This window comes from Mytilus galloprovincialis, chromosome 14, assembly GCF_965363235.1.
Source record: "Mytilus galloprovincialis chromosome 14, xbMytGall1.hap1.1, whole genome shotgun sequence".
Taxonomy (NCBI): Eukaryota; Metazoa; Mollusca; class Bivalvia; order Mytilida; family Mytilidae; genus Mytilus; species Mytilus galloprovincialis.
Genome location: NC_134851.1, coordinates 61,227,553 through 61,242,844, shown reverse-complemented (window position 1 = coordinate 61,242,844; position 15,292 = coordinate 61,227,553). Strand labels below are relative to the sequence as shown.

Below are 15,292 nucleotides of genomic sequence, written 5' to 3'. Positions count from 1 at the left end.
TTCCATTGAAGAAAAGTAAATTAAAATTTGAGACAAAGACTTAAACGGTCCATACTGATTTTTGATAATATTGTTTTGGCTCCGTCATGTGGATTTTTTTAAATTTGAGTTCAATTTCTGCTTTAAATATAAAACTTAGACTGAATTTAGTTCTTTAAAATCAGATTGCATTTAATTGATATTTTCAAACGTCATCCCAACTTTTATTCGGTTCTATGAAAGTAAATAAATGTATACCTCCTAATACGGTCAAACTCGTTGGTTCGCTGTTTCCTGTTCCAACAATATTTACAGCAAAGCATATGTAGTCTCCGGAATCCTCTGCAGTAACATGCAGTATAGTCAATGACGGGTCAGTTACCTTTGAGCCATAAACACCGGGACTATCGGATGTTATATTTAATACTGTTTCATTATAGATGTGTTGCCAGTATACATGGGTGTGGTTTGGGGAAGAAACTATCATGCATTCTAGAGTCACATTGAATCCATACGTGGTGTTATATGCTGCATGTTTAATTGTTACAGTTGGAATCTCTGTAGGAAGAAAAAGCGAAAGGCAGTTAATGCAAATGGATTCCATTATGTTTGTTTATATATCAATATTTGGTAGACATTTGTATTATCCCTCCCACATAATTTCACTTCTAATTAAATGATAAGGCGTGCAGTTAAAGTACATTTTGTTGATACACACCCATCTTGCTTTGCATTTTTATAATCATAGCCTTTTGTTGCTAATGCGTACATTAGTAACGTACATTTATTGTGTACACACTGTCAACAATATATTTTTAACACTGGATATTCCATTGAAAAGAAGTAAATTAAAATTTGAGACAAAGACTTAAACGGTCCATACTGATTTTTGATAATATTGTTTTGGCTCCGTCATGTGGATTTTTTTTAATTTGAGTTCAATTTCTGCTTTAAATATAAAACTTAGACTGAATTTAGTTCTCTAAAATCAGATTGCATTTAATTGATATTTTCAAACGTCATTCCAACTTTTATTCGGTTCTGTGAAAGTAAATAAATGTATACCTCCTAATACGGTCAAACTCGTTGGTTCGCTGTTTCCTGTTCCAACAATATTTACAGCAAAGCATATGTAGTCTCCGGAATCCTCTGCAGTAACATGCAGTATAGTCAATGACGGGTCAGTTACCTTTGAGCCATAAACACCGGGACTATCGGATGTTATATTTAATACTGTTTCATTATAGATGTGTTGCCAGTATACATGGGTGTGGTTTGGGGAAGAAACTATCATGCATTCTAGAGTCACATTGAATCCATACGTGGTGTTATATGCTGCATGTTTAATTGTTACAGTTGGAATCTCTGTAGGAAGAAGAAGCGAAAGGCAGTTAATGCAAAGGGATTCCATTATGTTTGTTTATATATCAATATTTGGTAGACATTTGTATTATCCCTCCCACATAATTTCACTTTTAATTAAATGATAAGGCGTGCAGTTAAAGTACATTTTGTTGATACACACCCATCTTGCTTTGCATTTTTATAATCATAGTCTTTTGTTGCTAATACGTACATTAGTAACGTACATTTATTGTGTACACACTGTCAACAATATATTTTTAACACTGGATATTCCATTGAAAAAAAGTAAATTAAAATTTGAGACAAAGACTTAAACGGTCCATACTGATTTTTGATAATATTGTTTTGGCTCCGTCATGTGGATTTTTTTAAATTTGAGTTCAATTTCTGCTTTAAATATAAAACTTAGACTGAATTTAGTTCTCTAAAATCAGATTGCATTTAATTGATATTTTCAAACGTCATTCCAACTTTTATTCGGTTCTATGAAAGTAAATAAATGTATACCTCCTAATACGGTCAAACTTGTTGGTTCGCTGTTTCCTGTTCCAACAATATTTACAGCAAAGCATATGTAGTCTCCGGAATCCTCTGCAGTAACATGCAGTATAGTCAATGACGGGTCAGTTACCTTTGAGCCATAAACACCGGGACTATCGGATGTTATATTTAATACTGTTTCATTATAGATGTGTTGCCAGTATACATGGGTGTGGTTTGGGGAAGAAACTATCATGCATTCTAGAGTCACATTGAATCCATACGTGGTGTTATATGCTGCATGTTTAATTGTTACAGTTGGAATCTCTGTAGGAAGAAAAAGCGAAAGGCAGTTAATGCAAAGGGATTCCATTATGTTTGTTTATATATCAATATTTGGTAGACATTTGTATTATCCCTCCCACATAATTTCACTTTTAATTAAATGATAAGGCGTGCAGTTAAAGTACATTTTGTTGATACACACCCATCTTGCTTTGCATTTTTATAATCATAGTCTTTTGTTGCTAATGCGTACAATAGTAACGTACATTTATTGTGTACACACTGTCAACAATATATTTTTTAACACTGGATATTCCATTGAAAAAAAGTAAATTAAAATTTCAGACAAAGACTTAAACGGTCCATACTGATTTTTGATAATATTGTTTTGGCTCCGTCATGTGGATTTTTTTAAATTTGAGTTCAATTTCTGCTTTAAATATAAAACTTAGACTGAATTTAGTTCTTTAAAATCAGATTGCATTTAATTGATATTTTCAAACGTCATTCCAACTTTTATTCGGTTCTATGAAAGTAAATAAATGTATACCTCCTAATACGGTCAAACTCGTTGGTTCGCTGTTTCCTGTTCCAACAATATTTACAGCAAAGCATATGTAGTCTCCGGAATCCTCTGCAGTAACATGCAGTATAGTCAATGACGGGTCAGTTACCTTTGAGCCATAAACACCGGGACTATCGCATGTTATATTTAATACTGTTTCATTATAGATGTGTTGCCAGTATACATGGGTGTGGTTTGGGGAAGAAACTATCATGCATTCTAGAGTCACATTGAATCCATACGTGGTGTTATATGCTGCATGTTTAATTGTTACAGTTGGAATCTCTGTAGGAAGAAAAAGCGAAAGGCAGTTAATGCAAATGGATTCCATTATGTTTGTTTATATATCAATATTTGGTAGACATTTGTATTATCCCTCCCACATAATTTCACTTCTAATTAAATGATAAGGCGTGCAGTTAAAGTACATTTTGTTGATACACACCCATCTTGCTTTGCATTTTTATATTCATAGCCTTTTGTTGCTAATGCGTACATTAGTAACGTACATTTATTGTGTACACACTGTCAACAATATATTTTTAACACTGGATATTCCATTGAAAAAAGTTAATTAAAATTTGAGACAAAGACTTAAACGGTCCATACTGATTTTTGATAATATTGTTTTGGCTCCGTCATGTGGATTTTTTTAAATTTGAGTTCAATTTCTGCTTTAAATATAAAACTTAGACTGAATTTAGTTCTCTAAAATCAGATTGCATTTAATTGATATTTTCAAACGTCATTCCAACTTTTATTCGGTTCTATGAAAGTAAATAAATGTATACCTCCTAATACGGTCAAACTCGTTGGTTCGCTGTTTCCTGTTCCAACAATATTTACAGCAAAGCATATGTAGTCTCCGGAATCCTCTGCAGTAACATGCAGTATAGTCAATGACGGGTCAGTTACCTTTGAGCCATAAACACCGGGACTATCGGATGTTATATTTAATACTGTTTCATTATAGATGTGTTGCCAGTATACATGGGTGTGGTTTGGGGAAGAAACTATCATGCATTCTAGAGTCACATTGAATCCATACGTGGTGTTATATGCTGCATGTTTAATTGTTACAGTTGGAATCTCTGTAGGAAGAAAAAGCGAAAGGCAGTTAATGCAAAGGGATTCCATTATGTTTGTTTATATATCAATATTTGGTAGACATTTGTATTATCCCTCCCACATAATTTCACTTTTAATTAAATGATAAGGCGTGCAGTTAAAGTACATTTTGTTGATACACACCCATCTTGCTTTGCATTTTTATAATCATAGTCTTTTGTTGCTAATGCATACATTAGTAACGTACATTTATTGTGTACACACTGTCAACAATATATTTTTTAACGCTGGATATTCCATTGAAAAAAAGTAAATTAAAATTTGAGACAAAGACTTAAACGGTCCATACTGATTTTTGATAATATTGTTTTGGCTGCGTCATGTGGATTTTTTTAAATTTGAGTTCAATTTCTGCCATAAATATATAACTTAGACTGAATTTAGTTCTCTAAAATCAGATTGCATTTAATTGATATTTTCAAACGTCATTCCAACTTTTATTCGGTTCTATGAAAGTAAATAAATGTATACCTCCTAATACGGTCAAACTCGTTGGTTCGCTGTTTCCTGTTCCAACAATATTTACAGCAAAGCATATGTAGTCTCCGGAATCCTCTGCAGTAACATGCAGTATAGTCAATGACGGGTCAGTTACCTTTGAGCCATAAACACCGGGACTATCGGATGTTATATTTAATACTGTTTCATTATAGATGTGTTGCCAGTATACATGGGTGTGGTTTGGGGAAGAAACTATCATGCATTCTAGAGTCACATTGAATCCATACGTGGTGTTATATGCTGCATGTTTAATTGTTACAGTTGGAATCTCTGTAGGAAGAAAAAGCGAAAGGCAGTTAATGCAAAGGGATTCCATTATGTTTGTTTATATATCAATATTTGGTAGACATTTGTATTATCCCTCCCACATAATTTCACTTTTAATTAAATGATAAGGGGTGCAGTTAAAGTACATTTTGTTGATACACACCCATCTTGCTTTGCATTTTTATAATCATAGTCTTTTGTTGCTAATGCGTACATTAGTAACGTACATTTATTGTGTACACACTGTCAACAATATATTTTTAACACTGGATATTCCATTGAAAAGAAGTAAATTAAAATTTGAGACAAAGACTTAAACGGTCCATACTGATTTTTGATAATATTGTTTTGGCTCCGTCATGTGGATTTTTTTAAATTTGAGTTCAATTTCTGCTTTAAATATAAAACTTAGACTGAATTTAGTTCTTTAAAATCAGATTGCATTTAATTGATATTTTCAAACGTCATTCCAACTTTTATTCGGTTCTATGAAAGTAAATAAATGTATACCTCCTAATACGGTCAAACTCGTTGGTTCGCTGTTTCCTGTTCCAACAATATTTACAGCAAAGCATATGTAGTCTCCGGAATCCGCTGCAGTAACATGCAGTATAGTCAATGACGGGTCAGTTACCTTTGAGCCATAAACACCGGGACTATCGGATGTTATATTTAATACTGTTTCATTATAGATGTGTTGCCAGTATACATGGGTGTGGTTTGGGGAAGAAACTATCATGCATTCTAGAGTCACATTGAATCCATACGTGGTGTTATATGCTGCATGTTTAATTGTTACAGTTGGAATCTCTGTAGGAAGAAAAAGCGAAAGGCAGTTAATGCAAAGGGATTCCATTATGTTTGTTTATATATCAATATTTGGTAGACATTTGTATTATCCCTCCCACATAATTTCACTTTTAATTAAATGATAAGGGGTGCAGTTAAAGTACATTTTGTTGATACACACCCATCTTGCTTTGCATTTTTATAATCATAGTCTTTTGTTGCTAATGCGTACATTAGTAACGTACATTTATTGTGTACACACTGTCAACAATATATTTTTAACACTGGATATTCCATTGAAAAGAAGTAAATTAAAATTTGAGACAAAGACTTAAACGGTCCATACTGATTTTTGATAATATTGTTTTGGCTCCGTCATGTGGATTTTTTTAAATTTGAGTTCAATTTCTGCTTTAAATATAAAACTTAGACTGAATTTAGTTCTTTAAAATCAGATTGCATTTAATTGATATTTTCAAACGTCATTCCAACTTTTATTCGGTTCTATGAAAGTAAATAAATGTATACCTCCTAATACGGTCAAACTCGTTGGTTCGCTGTTTCCTGTTCCAACAATATTTACAGCAAAGCATATGTAGTCTCCGGAATCCGCTGCAGTAACATGCAGTATAGTCAATGACGGGTCAGTTACCTTTGAGCCATAAACACCGGGACTATCGGATGTTATATTTAATACTGTTTCATTATAGATGTGTTGCCAGTATACATGGGTGTGGTTTGGGGAAGAAACTATCATGCATTCTAGAGTCACATTGAATCCATACGTGGTGTTATATGCTGCATGTTTAATTGTTACAGTTGGAATCTCTGTAGGAAGAAAAAGCGAAAGGCAGTTAATGCAAAGGGATTCCATTATGTTTGTTTATATATCAATATTTGGTAGACATTTGTATTATCCCTCCCACATAATTTCACTTTTAATTAAATGATAAGGGGTGCAGTTAAAGTACATTTTGTTGATACACACCCATCTTGCTTTGCATTTTTATAATCATAGTCTTTTGTTGCTAATGCGTACATTAGTAACGTACATTTATTGTGTACACACTGTCAACAATATATTTTTAACACTGGATATTCCATTGAAAAGAAGTAAATTAAAATTTGAGACAAAGACTTAAACGGTCCATACTGATTTTTGATAATATTGTTTTGGCTCCGTCATGTGGATTTTTTTAAATTTGAGTTCAATTTCTGCTTTAAATATAAAACTTAGACTGAATTTAGTTCTTTAAAATCAGATTGCATTTAATTGATATTTTCAAACGTCATTCCAACTTTTATTCGGTTCTATGAAAGTAAATAAATGTATACCTCCTAATACGGTCAAACTCGTTGGTTCGCTGTTTCCTGTTCCAACAATATTTACAGCAAAGCATATGTAGTCTCCGGAATCCGCTGCAGTAACATGCAGTATAGTCAATGACGGGTCAGTTACCTTTGAGCCATAAACACCGGGACTATCGGATGTTATATTTAATACTGTTTCATTATAGATGTGTTGCCAGTATACATGGGTGTGGTTTGGGGAAGAAACTATCATGCATTCTAGAGTCACATTGAATCCATACGTGGTGTTATATGCTGCATGTTTAATTGTTACAGTTGGAATCTCTGTAGGAAGAAAAAGCGAAAGGCAGTTAATGCAAAGGGATTCCATTATGTTTGTTTATATATCAATATTTGGTAGACATTTGTATTATCCCTCCCACATAATTTCACTTTTAATTAAATGATAAGGGGTGCAGTTAAAGTACATTTTGTTGATACACACCCATCTTGCTTTGCATTTTTATAATCATAGTCTTTTGTTGCTAATGCGTACATTAGTAACGTACATTTATTGTGTACACACTGTCAACAATATATATTTTTAACGCTGGATATTCCATTGAAAAAAAGTAAATTAAAATTTGAGACAAAGACTTAAACGGTCCATACTGATTTTTGATAATATTGTTTTGGCTCCGTCATGTGGATTTTTTTAAATTTGAGTTCAATTTCTGCTTTAAATATAAAACTTAGACTGAATTTAGTTCTTTAAAATCAGATTGCATTTAATTGATATTTTCAAACGTCATTCCAACTTTTATTCGGTTCTATGAAAGTAAATAAATGTATACCTCCTAATACGGTCAAACTCGTTGGTTCGCTGTTTCCTGTTCCAACAATATTTACAGCAAAGCATATGTAGTCTCCGGAATCCGCTGCAGTAACATGCAGTATAGTCAATGACGGGTCAGTTACCTTTGAGCCATAAACACCGGGACTATCGGATGTTATATTTAATACTGTTTCATTATAGATGTGTTGCCAGTATACATGGGTGTGGTTTGGGGAAGAAACTATCATGCATTCTAGAGTCACATTGAATCCATACGTGGTGTTATATGCTGCATGTTTAATTGTTACAGTTGGAATCTCTGTAGGAAGAAAAAGCGAAAGGCAGTTAATGCAAAGGGATTCCATTATGTTTGTTTATATATCAATATTTGGTAGACATTTGTATTATCCCTCCCACATAATTTCACTTTTAATTAAATGATAAGGGGTGCAGTTAAAGTACATTTTGTTGATACACACCCATCTTGCTTTGCATTTTTATAATCATAGTCTTTTGTTGCTAATGCGTACATTAGTAACGTACATTTATTGTGTACACACTGTCAACAATATATTTCTAACACTGGATATTCCATTGAAAAAAAGTAAATTAAAATTTGAGACAAAGACTTAAACGGTCCATACTGATTTTTGATAATATTGTTTTGGCTCCGTCATGTAATTTTTTTTAATTTGAGTTCAATTTCTGCTTTAAATATAAAACTTGGACTGAATTTAGTTCTCTAAAATCAGATTGCATTTAATTGATATTTTCAAACGTCATTCCAACTTTTATTCGGTTCTATGAAAGTAAATAAATGTATACCTCCTAATACGGTCAAACTCGTTGGTTCGCTGTTTCCTGTTCCAACAATATTTACAGCAAAGCATATGTAGTCTCCAGAATCCTCTGCAGTAACATGCAGTATAGTCAATGACGGGTCAGTTACCTTTGAGCCATAAACACCGGGACTATCGGATGTTATATTTAATACTGTTTCATTATAGATATGTTGCCAGTATACATGGGTGTGGTTTGGGGAAGAAACTATCATGCATTCTATAGTCACATTGAACCCATACGTGGTGTTATATGCTGCATGTTTAATTGTTACAGTTGGAATCTCTGTAGGAAGAAAAAGCGAAAGGCAGTTAATGCAAAGGGATTCCGTTATGTTTGTTTATATATCAATATTTGGTAGACATTTGTATTATCCCTCCCACATAATTTCACTTTTAATTAAATGATAAGGCGTGCAGTTAAAGTACATTTTGTTGATACACACCCATCTTGCTTTGCATTTTTATAATCATAGCGAAAGGCAGTTAATGCAAAGGGATTCCATTATGTTTGTTTATATATCAATATTTGGTAGACATTTGTATTATCCCTCCCACATAATTTCACTTTTAATTAAATGATAAGGGGTGCAGTTAAAGTACATTTTGTTGATACACACCCATCTTGCTTTGCATTTTTATAATCATAGTCTTTTGTTGCTAATGCGTACATTAGTAACGTACATTTATTGTGTACACACTGTCAACAATATATTTCTAACACTGGATATTCCATTGAAAAAAAGTAAATTAAAATTTGAGACAAAGACTTAAACGGTCCATACTGATTTTTGATAATATTGTTTTGGCTCCGTCATGTAATTTTTTTTAATTTGAGTTCAATTTCTGCTTTAAATATAAAACTTGGACTGAATTTAGTTCTCTAAAATCAGATTGCATTTAATTGATATTTTCAAACGTCATTCCAACTTTTATTCGGTTCTATGAAAGTAAATAAATGTATACCTCCTAATACGGTCAAACTCGTTGGTTCGCTGTTTCCTGTTCCAACAATATTTACAGCAAAGCATATGTAGTCTCCAGAATCCTCTGCAGTAACATGCAGTATAGTCAATGACGGGTCAGTTACCTTTGAGCCATAAACACCGGGACTATCGGATGTTATATTTAATACTGTTTCATTATAGATATGTTGCCAGTATACATGGGTGTGGTTTGGGGAAGAAACTATCATGCATTCTATAGTCACATTGAACCCATACGTGGTGTTATATGCTGCATGTTTAATTGTTACAGTTGGAATCTCTGTAGGAAGAAAAAGCGAAAGGCAGTTAATGCAAAGGGATTCCGTTATGTTTGTTTATATATCAATATTTGGTAGACATTTGTATTATCCCTCCCACATAATTTCACTTTTAATTAAATGATAAGGCGTGCAGTTAAAGTACATTTTGTTGATACACACCCATCTTGCTTTGCATTTTTATAATCATAGCGAAAGGCAGTTAATGCAAAGGGATTCCATTATGTTTGTTTATATATCAATATTTGGTAGACATTTGTATTATCCCTCCCACATAATTTCACTTTTAATTAAATGATAAGGGGTGCAGTTAAAGTACATTTTGTTGATACACACCCATCTTGCTTTGCATTTTTATAATCATAGTCTTTTGTTGCTAATGCGTACATTAGTAACGTACATTTATTGTGTACACACTGTCAACAATATATTTCTAACACTGGATATTCCATTGAAAAAAAGTAAATTAAAATTTGAGACAAAGACTTAAACGGTCCATACTGATTTTTGATAATATTGTTTTGGCTCCGTCATGTAATTTTTTTTAATTTGAGTTCAATTTCTGCTTTAAATATAAAACTTGGACTGAATTTAGTTCTCTAAAATCAGATTGCATTTAATTGATATTTTCAAACGTCATTCCAACTTTTATTCGGTTCTATGAAAGTAAATAAATGTATACCTCCTAATACGGTCAAACTCGTTGGTTCGCTGTTTCCTGTTCCAACAATATTTACAGCAAAGCATATGTAGTCTCCAGAATCCTCTGCAGTAACATGCAGTATAGTCAATGACGGGTCAGTTACCTTTGAGCCATAAACACCGGGACTATCGGATGTTATATTTAATACTGTTTCATTATAGATATGTTGCCAGTATACATGGGTGTGGTTTGGGGAAGAAACTATCATGCATTCTATAGTCACATTGAACCCATACGTGGTGTTATATGCTGCATGTTTAATTGTTACAGTTGGAATCTCTGTAGGAAGAAAAAGCGAAAGGCAGTTAATGCAAAGGGATTCCGTTATGTTTGTTTATATATCAATATTTGGTAGACATTTGTATTATCCCTCCCACATAATTTCACTTTTAATTAAATGATAAGGCGTGCAGTTAAAGTACATTTTGTTGATACACACCCATCTTGCTTTGCATTTTTATAATCATAGCCTTTTGTTGCTAATGCGTACATTAGTAACGTACATTTATTGTGTACACACTGTCAACAATATATTTTTAACACTGGATATTCCATTGAAAAAAGTTAATTAAAATTTGAGACAAAGACTTAAACGGTCCATACTGATTTTTGATAATATTGTTTTGGCTCCGTCATGTGGATTTTTTTAAATTTGAGTTCAATTTCTGCTTTAAATATAAAACTTAGACTGAATTTAGTTCTTTAAAATCAGATTGCATTTAATTGATATTTTCAAACGTCATTCCAACTTTTATTCGGTTCTATGAAAGTAAATAAATGTATACCTCCTAATACGGTCAAACTCGTTGGTTCGCTGTTTCCTGTTCCAACAATATTTACAGCAAAGCATATGTAGTCTCCGGAATCCGCTGCAGTAACATGCAGTATAGTCAATGACGGGTCAGTTACCTTTGAGCCATAAACACCGGGACTATCGGATGTTATATTTAATACTGTTTCATTATAGATGTGTTGCCAGTATACATGGGTGTGGTTTGGGGAAGAAACTATCATGCATTCTAGAGTCACATTGAATCCATACGTGGTGTTATATGCTGCATGTTTAATTGTTACAGTTGGAATCTCTGTAGGAAGAAAAAGCGAAAGGCAGTTAATGCAAAGGGATTCCATTATGTTTGTTTATATATCAATATTTGGTAGACATTTGTATTATCCCTCCCACATAATTTCACTTTTAATTAAATGATAAGGGGTGCATTTAAAGTACATTTTGTTGATACACACCCATCTTGCTTTGCATTTTTATAATCATAGTCTTTTGTTGCTAATGCGTACATTAGTAACGTACATTTATTGTGTACACACTGTCAACAATATATATTTTTAACGCTGGATATTCCATTGAAAAAAAGTAAATTAAAATTTGAGACAAAGACTTAAACGGTCCATACTGATTTTTGATAATATTGTTTTGGCTCCGTCATGTGGATTTTTTTAAATTTGAGTTCAATTTCTGCTTTAAATATAAAACTTGGACTGAATTTAGTTCTCTAAAATCAGATTGCATTTAATTGATATTTTCAAACGTCATTCCAACTTTTATTCGGTTCTATGAAAGTAAATAAATGTATACCTCCTAATACGGTCAAACTCGTTGGTTCGCTGTTTCCTGTTCCAACAATATTAACAGCAAAGCATATGTAGTCTCCGGAATCGTCTGCAGTAACATGCAGTATAGTCAATGACGGGTCAGTTACCTTTGAGCCATAAACACCGGGACTATCGGATGTTATATTTAATACTGTTTCATTATAGATATGTTGCCAGTATACATGGGTGTGGTTTGGGGAAGAAACTATCATGCATTCTAGAGTCACATTGAATCCATACGTGGTGTTATATGCTGCATGTTTAATTGTTACAGTTGGAATCTCTGTAGGAAGAAAAAGCGAAAGGCAGTTAATGCAAAGAGATTCCATTATGTTAGTTTATATATCAATATTTGGTAGACATTTGTATTATCCCTCCCAGATAATTTCACTTTTAATTAAATGATAAGGCGTGCAGTTAAAGTACATTTTGTTGATACACACCCATCTTGCTTTGCATTTTTATAATCATAGTCTTTTGTTGCTAATGCGTACATTAGTAACGTACATTTATTGTGTACACACTGTCAACAATATATTTCTAACACTGGATATTCCATTGAAAAAAAGTAAATTAAAATTTGAGACAAAGACTTAAACGGTCCATACTGATTTTTGATAATATTGTTTTGGCTCCGTCATGTAATTTTTTTTAATTTGAGTTCAATTTCTGCTTTAAATATAAAACTTGGACTGAATTTAGTTCTCTAAAATCAGATTGCATTTAATTGATATTTTCAAACGTCATTCCAACTTTTATTCGGTTCTATGAAAGTAAATAAATGTATACCTCCTAATACGGTCAAACTCGTTGGTTCGCTGTTTCCTGTTCCAACAATATTTACAGCAAAGCATATGTAGTCTCCAGAATCCTCTGCAGTAACATGCAGTATAGTCAATGACGGGTCAGTTACCTTTGAGCCATAAACACCGGGACTATCGGATGTTATATTTAATACTGTTTCATTATAGATATGTTGCCAGTATACATGGGTGTGGTTTGGGGAAGAAACTATCATGCATTCTATAGTCACATTGAACCCATACGTGGTGTTATATGCTGCATGTTTAATTGTTACAGTTGGAATCTCTGTAGGAAGAAAAAGCGAAAGGCAGTTAATGCAAAGGGATTCCGTTATGTTTGTTTATATATCAATATTTGGTAGACATTTGTATTATCCCTCCCACATAATTTCACTTTTAATTAAATGATAAGGCGTGCAGTTAAAGTACATTTTGTTGATACACACCCATCTTGCTTTGCATTTTTATAATCATAGTCTTTTGTTGCTAATGCGTACATTTGTAACGTACATTTATTGTGTACACACTGTCAACAATATATTTTTAACACTGGATATTCCATTGAAAAAAAGTAAATTAAAACTTGAGACAAAGACTTAAACGGTCCATACTGATTTTTGATAATATTGATTTGGCTCCGTAATGTGGATTTTTTTTTAAATTTGAGTTCAATTTCTGCTTTAAATATAAAACGTGGACTGAATTTAGTTCTCTAAAATCAGATTGCATTTAATTGATATTTTCAAACGTCATTCCAACTTTTATTCGGTTCTATGAAAGTAAATAAATGTATACCTCCTAATACGGTCAAACTCGTTGGTTCGCTGTTTCCTGTTCCAACAATATTAACAGCAAAGCATATGTAGTCTCCAGAATCCTCTGCAGTAACATGCAGTATAGTCAATGACGGGTCAGTTACCTTTGAGCCATACACACCGGGACTGTCGGATGTTATATTTAATGCTGTTTCATTATAGATATGATGCCAGTATACATGGGTGTGGTTTGGGGAAGAAACTATCATGCATTCTAGAGTCACACTGTATCCATACGTGGTGTTATATGCTGCATGTTTAATTGTAACAGTTGGAATCTCTGTAGGAAGAAAAAGCGAAAGGCAGTTAATGCAAAGGGATTCCATTATGTTTGTTTATATATCAATATTTGGTAGACATATGTATTATCCCTCCCACATAATTTCACTTTTAATTAAATGATAAGGCGTGCAGTTAAAGTACATTTTGTTGATACAAACCTATCTTGCTTTGCATTTTTATAATCATAGTCTTTTGTTGCTAATGCGTACATTAGTAACGTACATTTATTGTGTACACACTGTCAACAATATATTTTTAACACTGGATATTCCATTGAAAAAAAGTAAATTAAAACTTGAGACAAAGACGTAAACGGTCCATACTGATTTTTGATAATATTGTTTTGGCTCCGTCATGTGGATTTTTTGAAATTTGAGTTCAATTTCTGCTTTAAATATAAAACTTAGACTGAAATTAGTTCTCTAAAATCAGATTGCATTTTATTGATATTTACAAACGTCATTCCAACTTTTATTCGGTTCTAGGAAAGTAAATAAATGTATACCTCCTAATACGGTCAAACTCGTTGGTTCGCTGTTTCCTGTTCCAACAATATTAACAGCAAAGCATATGTAGTCTCCGGAATCCTCTATAGTAACATGCAGTATAGTCAATGACGGGTCAGTTACTTTTGAGCCATAAACACCGGGACTATCGGATGTTATATTTAATACTGTTTCATTATAGATATGTTGCCAGTATACATGGGTGTGGTTTGGGGAAGAAACTATCATGCATTCTAGAGTCACATTGTATCCATACGTGGTGTTATATGCTGCATGTTTAATTGTTACAGTTGGAATCTCTGAAGGAAGAAAAAGCGAAAGGCAGTTAATGCAAAGGGATTCCATTATGTTTGTTTATATATCAATATTTGGTACTCAATTGTATTATCCCTCCCACATAGTTTCACTTCTAATTAAATGATAAGGCGTGCAGTTAAAGTACATTTTGATGATACACACCCATCTTGCTTTGCATTTTTATAATCATAGTTATTTGTTGCAAATGCGTACATTAGTAACGTACATTATTTTGTACACACTGTCAACAATATATTTCTAACACTGGATATTCCATTGAAAAAAAGTAAATTAAAACTTGGGACAAAGACTTAAACGGTCAATACTGATTTTTGATAATATTGTTTTGGCTCCGTCATGTGGATTTTTTTTAAATTTGAGTTCAATTTCTGCTTTAAATATAAAACTTAGACTGAATTTAGTTCTCTAAAATCAGATTGCATTTAATTGATATTTTCAATCGTCATTCCAACTTTTATTCGGTTCTATGAAAGTAAATAAATGTATACCTCCTAATACGGTCAAACTCGTTGGTTCGCTGTTTCCTGTTCCAACAATATTAACAGCAAAGCATATGTAGTCTCCGGAATCCTCTACAGTAACATGCAGTATAATCAATGACGGGTCAGTTACCTTTGAGCCATACACACCGGGACTATCGGATGTTATATTTAATACTGTTTCATTA

General features: G+C 32.8%; 1 protein-coding gene across 1 annotated transcript in view; it reads right to left on the bottom strand.

Annotated features, from left to right (window-relative positions):
* The window catches only part of LOC143058134 (hemicentin-1-like), a 53,765-nt gene that overhangs the window by 13,069 nt on the left and 25,404 nt on the right, over positions 1–15,292 (bottom strand). Inside the window, exons 2-13 of the mRNA XM_076231595.1 lie at positions 13,500–13,667; positions 12,691–12,858; positions 11,885–12,052; positions 10,270–10,437; positions 9,290–9,457; positions 8,310–8,477; positions 4,274–4,441; positions 3,466–3,633; positions 2,660–2,827; positions 1,870–2,019; positions 1,045–1,212; positions 238–405 (exon numbers count right to left, since the gene is read on the bottom strand). Coding sequence (XP_076087710.1) covers positions 238–405; positions 1,045–1,212; positions 1,870–2,019; positions 2,660–2,827; positions 3,466–3,633; positions 4,274–4,441; positions 8,310–8,477; positions 9,290–9,457; positions 10,270–10,437; positions 11,885–12,052; positions 12,691–12,858; positions 13,500–13,667 — 1,998 coding nt within the window. The remainder of the gene's footprint in view (positions 1–237; positions 406–1,044; positions 1,213–1,869; positions 2,020–2,659; positions 2,828–3,465; positions 3,634–4,273; positions 4,442–8,309; positions 8,478–9,289; positions 9,458–10,269; positions 10,438–11,884; positions 12,053–12,690; positions 12,859–13,499; positions 13,668–15,292) is intronic.